The sequence below is a fragment of the Histoplasma capsulatum genome, genomic scaffold, assembly GCF_000149585.1.
Source record: "Histoplasma capsulatum NAm1 scaffold_6 genomic scaffold, whole genome shotgun sequence".
Taxonomy (NCBI): domain Eukaryota; kingdom Fungi; phylum Ascomycota; class Eurotiomycetes; order Onygenales; family Ajellomycetaceae; genus Histoplasma; species Histoplasma mississippiense.
Genome location: NW_001813977.1, coordinates 1,377,624 through 1,388,428, shown reverse-complemented (window position 1 = coordinate 1,388,428; position 10,805 = coordinate 1,377,624). Strand labels below are relative to the sequence as shown.

Sequence of the window (10,805 nt, the reverse complement as noted above, 5' to 3'; positions counted from 1 at the left end):
AATGAGCAAAGATTATAAAAACAAATATGTATCCGTCCTTAGCAACCGCATGGGGTCTTAAGGCTATGTATGTCCATGCCTGTTGAGTAAACAACTAAATTAGTAGTTAGTTAGGGCTAGCTTAATCTGGGGCTGGGGAAACCCGTCGCCGAAGAAAAAAGGAATGAAAACATCAACAACAAAGACAACCTCGGAACATATGGAGGAGAGTTAGTTATCCCATAAACAAAATCTTCATTTATCCTCCCTCACCAGCCACCCTTCTACCTCTGCCAAAAGTAAGCCGATCAAGATTTGTGTCACTCGAAAGCTTCTCCTAACCGTCGTCTCTCCCAACCGCCAGCCACATCCCGCAGTTCTCTCCCAGGAACGAGGCAATCTTCAGGTACAGCAGTTCTTCTCCGAACCGTCTGAGGACGATGCAAAATTCCTCTTCCTCACATTGCGTCTCTCCCTGGAGTAGCTTCCGTGCACGCTCTGCATTATTGGACTGAGAGTGGCTCTTGCTGCGAGTACTGCTACCTGACAAGGCCAACCAGCCTCAGATATCGTGCCAAAAGACAAACCCAACCGGTAAAGTCGCCCAATTCTTGTCCACACACTTGGCCCTGCCCGTGTCTTCGTCGTTGAATCTGTCTTTGCAGTAGCTCTGTTTCTCTCTGCCTTCCCATTTATTTTGCCTCACTTATTGCTCCCTGGTCGGCTGGACCACTCAGTTGTTGGACCGATGGGAGATCTCTCCGTTTGTGTGACGTGCTGGCATCCTGTGCCATCTGGTCGTGGAGGAAAATTAAAAATAAACGAATAGTCTGCTTTTATCCGCTTCGGAATGACACTGGCTAATTATCCTTGTGGTTCTTCCGGTCAGCTACAAATTGTGCGCCATCAACCAATAATTGTCCCTCTCGCATTGTGATTCAAATCAGTCTTGCACACTGAAAGTCGATATTATATCCATCGTTTCATATAACTAGTCATCTTTTGAGTGTTGGATTGGGCGCCCGTTCTATATCACAAACAATAGGTTTACTACGTGGTCATCCTTCAACTATTATTTCATTTTGCTCCTGTAGGAAGTTATCCTTCAAATAACGATGCGCACATCTGTTCCCAGTGATCAATGATAAACGCGGCCTCTCCTACATTTTGCTGTCCAACCCAGACAGTTGAGCACAATCACCCGGAAACTCCTTCCTCCTATCGTGCCTGTCAGATATAGATGGGACTGTGAGAATGGTGAAGGCGGACATAAAGAAGGATTACTATGCCGATCTAGGCCTTGACCCGAAAGCTGAAGATGATGAAATACGAAAAAAGTACAGGAAGTTAGGTGGGACATTCCCCCTCCCCACAGCGCCTATACTACATTATCAGGTCGTTACTAATAAAACTCCACACCGTCTGATAGCCTTAAAATTCCATCCGGATAGGAATCCAGGGAAAGAACTCGAATTTAATGCCAAATTTCAGGCCATCCAAGCTGCATATGAAATCCTTATAGATCCCAAAGAGAGATTAAAATACGACACGAGCAGGCTCCGGGCCGGATATGGTAAGTGCTATGGGCCGCCCAGAGCAAGTGCACCTCCTCGGCCGCAAAATACACAGTCAAACCACCCTCAACCTCGACGAGCACCCACGCCGGCTAACCACACTGGAGCCACCCCAAACCCTACAGGTCAATCTAGGGGAACGCCAACACCTGGTGCGCAGCCGCGAAGACCTAGTGAACCAAATGGCCAACACCACCCTCAAAGCTTTCCACACCCTGGCTCCTATCCCGCACCTCCTTCTGCCGGAGCACAGAAATACACAAGTTACGCGAAAGCAACTTCGCAAAAATGGGACAAGATCTACGAGGATACGCGAACCAGGGCGGATGCATTCCGTGGATTTAAGGAAATGAAACCGAACGTCAACATAGGTGGATGGTCAGGGTTCGATCCAAGGACAGGCCGATCAAACCAATCGGGATCAACTCCGCGACCCTCTCAGCGCCCTCAATCCGCATATGAGGCATTTTTCAATGTCCCAAAGGCATCTCCGCAACGTGCACAAGCAAAGAAGAGACAAGGATTTGCTCCCGGAACTCCAGGGGGAGATGAGCCAATGGCGCAGAATACGTCAGCCTACACCAGTTATAATAGGGACCGGACTTCTTATTTTCAGTCTCAATTTGAGCCCGCGCCTCCCCCGACGGCAAAGAAGTGGCCGCGTCAGGAAGAATCGACAAATGATAATAATACCATTCCAAATCTCCAGAGAACTAGCAGTAAATATGCAACTGCCGGTGGGGAGAAAACATATGTGTCGAGTGCGGGAGTCGGGCGATCTTCTAGTTCTAGGAATTCGCCTTTTACTGAATCTGATTCTCGGCCCCGTACCAACCCGCCAAGTCCGACCTCTCCCCGACCTAATCGTGGAAGACATCACAGTGCCAGCCCGAAGCTGAAACCGAACCGCAACCGGACCATTTCGTCTTCTCCGTCACCAAGCGATTCGGAGGAGGTTGATATATCGTCCAGACCGAAACGGACTCCACGGAGTAGGATGTTTGCGAAAACAGACCCTATGACTATGGAAACTGATTCCGGTAAGGAGCCTTTGGGCTGGGCAACCCATAGAGCATCTTGGCTCTTTTCTGAACCCCATATGTCGCCGAATATAGCTCCCAGACAGAACCTGCGGGTGCGATGGCATTCGGATACTGACTTTGAGAAACCTCAAGGACACCACCCAAACAACGTGGGATTTAACCCTCATGCCTCCCACGGATATGCTCCGGCTGCGAAAGACCATCCACAGCAGGCCCCTACTTCTGCCAATAACCCACCGAATCACGCGACTGGAAACCCTTCTGAAAATTTAAGGAAGTCACATAAGACTGAGAATTCCAATAATATGTATGGCCCATCTCCTAAGTCTTTCATTCGCGAGTGGTCAGAAAGATGGGGTTTCACTTCATCGACCACCCCCTCTGATACCCCTGAGCAATCATTCCCACTTTGGGCTTATCCGTCTAGCATCCTACCCCAGCTTTCTAAACTTCCAAATTGGAGAAAAGAAGATCGGGACCAAAGTTTTGGGTTCCCGATTACAGATGAGATAGCGCATGACGGACCTCAACTTCAGATGAACCCACTGGATTCAACCCAGAATAAGCAGACAAGGATGAAAGCTGACCCAGTTACAATTCCCAGTTTTGGCCCGTTTGCAAACAATAACATACCTCTCAACGGTAAACCCAAGAGCAGAAGTCATGAAAGTATCGACGTTACCTTCTCCGCCGCGGATTGGAGCGGCAAATTTCAGCATGCAACCGAATTCTTCGCGCCGAAACCTTCTAGAGAGCCTCCCTTTCAACCCAAACCGTCCCGCGCTCGCAGCAAGAGTATAAGCAGGCCAAATTCTACGACACATCCTCGACCCTTCCCACCACCTGGGAGTACGAATCAGAACCAAAGAGATGATTCCAAGAAGTCGTCCCATTTTACGGAATCTGGATTCTCAGTCGACAAATGGAAGGAGGAAGTTCTGAAAGCCGATATTTGGTCTATTCCCCATAATGAACTACCTCCCCATAATCCAACCCGACAGAAAAGTCCGCCAAAGCAACCGAAACCAGTCATGAGGCGGAAGCAAACAATACCCAAACCAGTCTCGGTCACGACAGAATCAGAGGAGGCTGAATCGACGTTATCTCCTGGAAACACCGATGAACCCAAATCAGTTCCTCCTGAAGGTGTTGAAGCAATGGATATTGATGAGGAGCTCCCGGCGAGCAAACCGCAACGTCAACATCCTACAGCACCAAATACAAAAATAGACACAACAGTCAAACATCCCACTGCAGGCACAACAAAACCCGCGCCATCTCCTCCCCTATCCAACAATACCCTGAACCTAAAACATCTCGCCAACGTTGCGCCATTCACACCAACCAATAGCACCGGCATTAACGACCTCAATGATCTTAGCAGCACGCTCCCGTTCGAATCTAGACCAAACGACAGCAGTGGATCTCGACTAACTATCCGTCCACAAGACCTCGCACTTCCAAAACCCCCAAGAGTTCCTCCGGCGCCGAATTTCGTAGCAGCAGACCACCCCCACAAGGCTGAGGTACAGTTAAAGTGGGAACGTTACGTGGCTGAAATCAACGCATACATGCACGACTGGAACGTATTCAACCGTACCATGCTCGGTCACTTCAACGCAAGGCAGCAGACGGTCGAGACGGGGCTTGCGCCCAATTGGGCCAGGGCAGTCGGTGACTCGGCACGGTTACGTATTAACGACGGGGTTGATTCAACAGGGAAGAAGGCCAACAAAACGACCGTGGATAATGATGGCGCTGTACAAGATGGCGATGATGACAACGACGCCGACGATGAGCAGCTGGTTGCTGGGAGCGCCAAGGGGGGGTTTAATGCATACATGCGAGGTGTCAAGGAGGATTTTGTCGTAAGGCAACATTGGGAGGTTGCGTGGGAACGCCACTTGACATGTTTGGAGACGCTGGATGCGACACGAAGGTTCATGAGGGGCGGAACCCGGCACCGGCGCATGTCAGCTGGGGGGGTTGTTGGATAGTTCTGGCTCTCTATACATTTCTTTTTGTCTCCTCGTTTGCTTTCGTGGATATACACTTTCTGTAATGGGAATAGGCAAGTGTCGGGATTTGGGATATGTACGAAATCTGTACATATCATAGGGCAATCTGGTACCGACTTGTATTGAAGGAATATACTCATGGTTTACTTGGGGAGGGCTGGGAGAGGAGATAACGTATAACCGACGATATAGGGAGGAGAGGCATTTACCATCACGACGTTCATAACAGGATTGGACTGTACGATTGGAAGCAGGAGTTCTTTTTTCTTCTCTTTAGTGAGATCCATATTCCCCATGCTTATGCGCAGCTATACCCCCGATGCTTTGCTGGGTTGCTTGCCCTTCACTTTCTTATTCTCTTTTTTTCTGTATGTTGCTTCTTACGTGAACTATTTTTACCCATGAGGTGTAATTATGTGTTTCTGTATATTTGTATCACGATACCAATTCCTCTGTACTATCTGACCTGACATTGATAATGTTCTGATTTCCGCTTTAGGAACCATTAGCCCTAAGTGCAGCCCTAAGCCCTAACTTGACCTTGCCCCTCGCTGAAATTTTATTTTATTTTATTTTATTTTTTATTTTTTTTATTTATTTATTTATTTTTTTTTTTTTTTCCTTTTCAATTTCATTTCTTTTCTTCATTTCTTTTTCATGAGAAAGAAATGGTTTTTAACTCCGTAAGGACCAGATTGCATAATAAGAAGAACAATGGTCTCTCAAGCATGCCACATTTGCCCCGCCATCAAATCTAAATTCGGCTACAAACTCCAAATATTTTTGCACCGGGACTGATCCATTGCTGTTTCCCTTCGGTATTCAACCAGCCATATTTCATTTATTGCTTGCGAAACTACTATGCTCTCAATTAATTTGAGTGGATGAACTGGTCATAGAATTCTCATTCAGCTTATTCAATCTCAATTGGAAAAAGTAGACTCGTTTTGCTGGGATCGCGCGGGATAGTAAAAAGGAAGAGATAAGAGACAGGAAGATGGTCACCATTGTTTTAGGCGCGCAGTTTGGTGATGAAGGTTAGTCCAAGGCAAACACTTGTCCAACGTTGTTGTTTGTTCTATCAAATCTGTCAGTCAGCCTAAGCAATTGTTCGCAATGAAAACTAACACCAAGAATCTTGTATTTTAAAAAACCCAGGCAAAGGAAAAATCACAGATCTTCTCTCTCAATCTGCTGCACTTTGTTGTCGAGCAGCTGGTGGACACAGTGAGTTTTGCAGTCCTTTCTCCTGCCTCTCCTTCACATTGAACCGGACCGATATAAGAGATGGCGGAAACAATGGATAAATGAATGACTCACCAATCCCCGCTCCATTCGATCTGCAGATGCGGGCCACACAATCGTTCATGATAATATAACCTATGACTTCCACATCCTTCCCTCCGGCCTCATCGCCCCCGACTGCGTCAACCTCATTGGTACCGGAACCGTCGTGCACCTTCCCAGTTTCTTCAAGGAGCTAGATGCGCTCAAAGCCAAGGGCCTCAAGGACGCCCATAAGCGAATATTCATCAGCGATCGGGCGCAGGTCTGCTTTGACCTGCATTCTGTTGTCGATGGGCTGGAAGAGGCGAGTTTGGCAGGGAAGAAGGTCGGGACTACGGGGAAAGGGATTGGGCCTTGCTATAGCGATAAGGCGTCCAGACGAGGAGTGAGGATCGGAGAGGTCCTGGAGGAGGGCGTGGTGGAGGACAATCTACGGAAACTGGAAGCGGGATACCGAGCGCGGTTTGGAGAGCTGAATTACGACCTTGAAGAGGAGATCGGGAGGTTCAATGTATGTGCATTCCCCTTTCCCAGTTCCGGATCAAGGCCGGCAGACAAAGTTCTGAATAAAAGGTACTGACCTGGAGATTTCCCATTCAACAAGGAATACCGCACAAAACTCCAACCCTACGTCGTCGATCAAATGACCTTTTTGGAAAAATACCGCTCCTCCCCTTCCATCCTAGTCGAGGGCGCAAACGCCCTCATGCTCGACATCGATCATGGCACCTACCCCTATGTAACCTCCTCCTGCACCGGCGTCGGGGGCGCCATCCAGGGCCTAACCCTCAACCCAACCTCCATAAGATCCATCATCGGCGTCGTAAAAGCCTACAGCACCCGCGTAGGATCCGGCCCCTTCCCTACGGAACAGAACAACGCCATCGGCGAAAAGATGCAGACGATCGGGCGTGAATTCGGCGTCACAACCGGCCGACGACGTCGCTGCGGCTGGCTCGACATGGTCATGTGTCGCTACAGTAATTCAATCAACCACTACACCTCCATCAACTTAACCAAGCTGGATATCTTGGATGACTTCGATGAGATCAAGGTTGCAGTCGCGTATAAGCTGGATGGGAAGCGGTTGGAGTCGTTCCCTGCGCTGCCCGGTGTTCTGGATAAGGTTGAGGTGGAGTATGTGACCTTCCCCGGGTGGAAGTCGACTACGATGGGCATTATAAGGTGGGAGGATCTGCCGGCGAATGCGCAGCGTTATATCCAGTTCATCGAGCGGGAGATGGGCGGTGTGCCGATTAAGTGGATTGGAACTGGTCCGGCGAGGACGCATATGATCGAACGTGAGGTATAAATCACATACCTCTGTATAATACTTACATGCGTGTACCATTCCTAGGAATTTTTACTCCAGTTTCCTGCTCCGTGCCTTTTTTTTTTTTTTTTTTTTTTTTTTTTTTCTGTTACATCTCCTTTGTTCGTTATTATGAGCTCATTTTGATGGGTAATGCGAATGTTTCATACTCTTATCCATATAGATAGATGATCTTGTGTTTTCTTTACTTTCGTCTGAGTGCTTTTGTTTTTCTTCAGTATATTTATTTATTCCTTTTCAATTTTCTGTTCTGATTATGACAACATTTCTCGAATGCGTGGCGTCGAAAATTTCTCCCCACCTTTCCTTTTTACATTTGTTTGTGCGCAGAAGAGATTTTCCCTTTGTTTTCCTTTCTTCCTGTTGTCACCTCCGGAAGTCTTTCCACATCTTGCTATATAGAGAAATAGCTTAGAGCAACTATAGGGTTTTCGAGTAGATCTTAAAAAACAGGGAAAGGAATCACCATGCTAAATAAATTTAGATTGGGGATTTATATATATATGCCAAATGGGGACAGGTAGTATCATGAAAATAATCTGTGGAGCTTTCTTAAGTTCCATACATTGGCAATAGAAGTCAATATCAGCAAATTTTGAAAGGGGATCAGAAAAGAAATGGACGATGAAAAAAAAAAAAAAAAAAAAAAAGGTAAATTCGACGAAGATATTCAAAAGTAGAAAAACAGCTTTCCGCTCAATCCGGACTCAAGTCGCCCTGTCCAATCCTTCGCTGTGGCTCGTTAATAGCAGGTAACGCGAACCCCCTAGCATCTGCCATCATTGCTTTTCGACTAGCCATAGCACGCTCCTGGCGTGACAGCAGCTCAGTATCCCGCTTATACTGTCGCTCATTCGCAGTCTCCAGCTCCTTTAGCCTGCGGGACTCCGCCTGCACTCGTCCGTCAAAAACATTCTGTTGGATTGCTGCAGATGTTTTTTGGAATTCAATCTGTAGTCTACCTTCCTCCTTTGTGGCTTCGAGCCGAATTTGGTTGAGGGCTCGTTGTTGCTGGAGATCTGCATGTCGCTGCTGGTCTGCTATCCCTTGGCGTTGTGCAGCTGTGGTGGCTTCTAGGCGCAGTTGTAGCGCGGCCGAGTTGGCCGTGGCTGCGTCACGGTTTTCGGCTACCTCGCGATCTTGCTGGATCCGAAGAGTATGGGCCTTTTTCATAACGAGATTTTGCTGTTCCGCAACTTCCATTTCGCGCTTCAGGGCTAGTTGGTGTTCTTCTTCTTGTTCCTCTAGGCGGCGTTCTCGTGCTTTTCGCCTCCTTTCCTCTTCGAGGATGTCTTGTGGCGCCCCGACCATGTCTGGTGGTTGAGGACCTTCCTGTTTGTAGAAAACGTCTTTGCATCCGTTGGCCTTGAGGATATGTAGAAGGTCCGGGACATATTCTTTGGAACTATTCTGCAAACCCTTGGTAAGGTACATTGTAGGGGAGAACACGAAACCGTCCTGAGAGTAGAGGTTTTTCTCGTCATTAACACGCCTCCAAAGGCCCCCCGCGAGGAGTGCCTTTGTAACATTCGTGCAGCCGGTTGGGTTATCCAAGGCATGAATCAAAAGTGGCTTGCGGCCTCTATCAGAAATGAGTTCGGCTTTTCCCGCCACGAGAATATCAATCGTCTGCCTGAGTTTACCAAACGACGTCGCCGAATCTGCTGCTGCATTGAGACACAGTTCTCCTAATGCACTCCGGCCGTCGTGAGCCATTGAAGGGAAATTAGGATCATGGCCATAATCAAGGAGTAATTTGACAGCATCAAAGTGCAATTCACGCGCAGCTTCATGAATGCTGCCATCATCAACGCCAGGATTTGCGTTTAGCAAGTGGCGCAAGGTTGCTACTTGGCCGCGTTTACTGGCGTATAAAAGTGGGGTACGTCCATATATGTCACATATTGAAACATCTGCACCATGTTGGATGAGTGTGTGCACTATATCTGGTGTTCTCTCCATTGTTGCAACCAGCAAGGGAGTTTGGTGAGATCCAGTGGATTGGAAGTTCGGGTTTGCTACAAGAAAAGTTGTTAGAAATGGTAATTTAGAAACCCAAGCGAAAAAAATTTCCACACCTACCTCCATTCCTCAGCAGGCAATCAATAACATAAGGACTGATTTTTTGTTGTGGCTGAAGAAAAGCCCATAGAAGGAGGGAAACCTGCTCGTACCCTTCTTTAGACTCAATGACATATGGGATGGTTTGGTCAACAAGAATATCAGCCTTCAACAAAGCTTCAAGAATTTTGGTTCCACGCGGCCACTTTCTTAACGCTGCGAATGTGACTGGTTCCCGCTGTGTTCCATCCTCATCATACATGTAGCTATTTAAATCTGGAATGCCTCCGGGAATCTGAGTAAATATTTTGATTAATTCAAGGGTTGTGTCTTCTGGTAAGTTTGATGAAAGGATAGCAGAAAATGCTGCAAGAAGATTGACTGTTGATTTAACAGATCCTAAAAGCCTGCGCACAAGCACTGGGCTATTTTTTGCAACAGCTATATTGAGAGCTCGACCGTTGTCATAATCAGCATTCGCCCCGAATCGAATGAAGAGATCTACAGCATCTGTAGCATCGGCGATAATACCGAAGCTTTCGACAGAGACTGCCAAGGCGGAATCAATCACTTCGCCGCAAGCTCCGTTTTCTAGAAGCTGCTTGATTACCAGTAGACCGGCGGGGGACAGCCAAGTATTGCCTGCTGAAGTCATTTGTGAAAAAACATCATTAATAGCGCCCCGATCGGAAACGGCCTCCAGTAATAGTTTTAAGGTAGCTGCATCCATCGACATAGCAGCGTGAAGGAGAGGTAGGTTGTTAGAGCAATGAACCGAAGCACCATGATTGAGTAACAACTTCAAAGTCTCAGTGTCAACAACAGACTCTTTTACTGTTTCAACAAGAGCCCTATGAATATGCGGTCCATCATAACCTGCCTGGAGAATCCTGGAAGTATATTGGAATCGCTCAGCACCCTGAAGGGCCCATGCGGAGCTAAAACCCGTTTCTAATGACTCATTGGCGACGCCGTGTTCTAGAAGGATCGTCATAATATCAAACGAGCAGGTTTCAATAGACAAGGCAAGAGCTTGTCCATCTCCATCATTAATAGAGGCACCAAATCCCAAAATCAACTTCACGAGGGACGTGTCAGACTTCAGTCTCACTGCCTCAGCCAAAAACTCGTTTATTATTTTTGGCATTCGGTCGCGACCAGCATCCAGCAGGATTGCTGCCATTTGGTTTTTGGTGCTTGTATTCGTTTTCAGCAACACGTCCAAAGCCACACCCAAGGTGTCTGTCGACGGCGCGTTAGAAACCAGAATCTTGAGCTGTTTGTCATCGGAGTTTTTGATCGCTTTTCGAACCACGGCACCGTTTTTGAAGTTCACATTAGCGCCAAATTTTAGAAGCAACTCCATGAGCGATGGATGACTCCAGGGCTGTCTTTGTGCAGTTATGAGACCAGAGTCGAGTGTCTCGCCTTTGATGCCAGCTGCAAGGAGCCTGTGACAGATATCGTACTGAAGTGAGCAATCCTGGAGATTAAGAGCTATGCGAAAGGC

General features: G+C 47.5%; 3 protein-coding genes across 3 annotated transcripts in view; 2 read left to right on the top strand and 1 right to left on the bottom strand.

Annotated features, from left to right (window-relative positions):
* Nucleotides 1-1,233: 1,233 nt before the first annotated feature.
* On the top strand, nt 1,234-4,593 carry HCAG_06744 (predicted protein; the record flags this gene model as incomplete). The annotated part of the gene is made up of 3 exons (XM_001539089.1): nt 1,234-1,552; nt 1,679-2,593; nt 2,669-4,593. The coding sequence occupies 3 exons, from the start codon at nt 1,234-1,236 to the stop codon at nt 4,591-4,593; spliced, it is 3,159 nt and encodes a 1,052-aa protein (XP_001539139.1).
* Nucleotides 4,594-5,611: 1,018 nt separating this feature from the next.
* Nucleotides 5,612-7,213, top strand: HCAG_06743 (adenylosuccinate synthetase; the record flags this gene model as incomplete). Its single annotated transcript, XM_001539088.1, has 4 exons — nt 5,612-5,651; nt 5,773-5,841; nt 5,961-6,412; nt 6,506-7,213. 4 exons carry the CDS (start codon nt 5,612-5,614, stop codon nt 7,211-7,213), a joined length of 1,269 nt encoding a protein of 422 aa, XP_001539138.1.
* A 717-nt stretch (nt 7,214-7,930) lies between these two features.
* HCAG_06742 (predicted protein) overlaps nt 7,931-10,805 on the bottom strand; it is a gene marked incomplete at both ends in the record, with an annotated part of 5,420 nt that continues 2,545 nt past the window's right edge. The window contains 2 exons of the mRNA XM_001539087.1: nt 7,931-9,252; nt 9,317-10,735. Of these exons, the coding sequence (XP_001539137.1) occupies nt 7,931-9,252; nt 9,317-10,735 (2,741 nt within the window). The remainder of the gene's footprint in view (nt 9,253-9,316; nt 10,736-10,805) is intronic.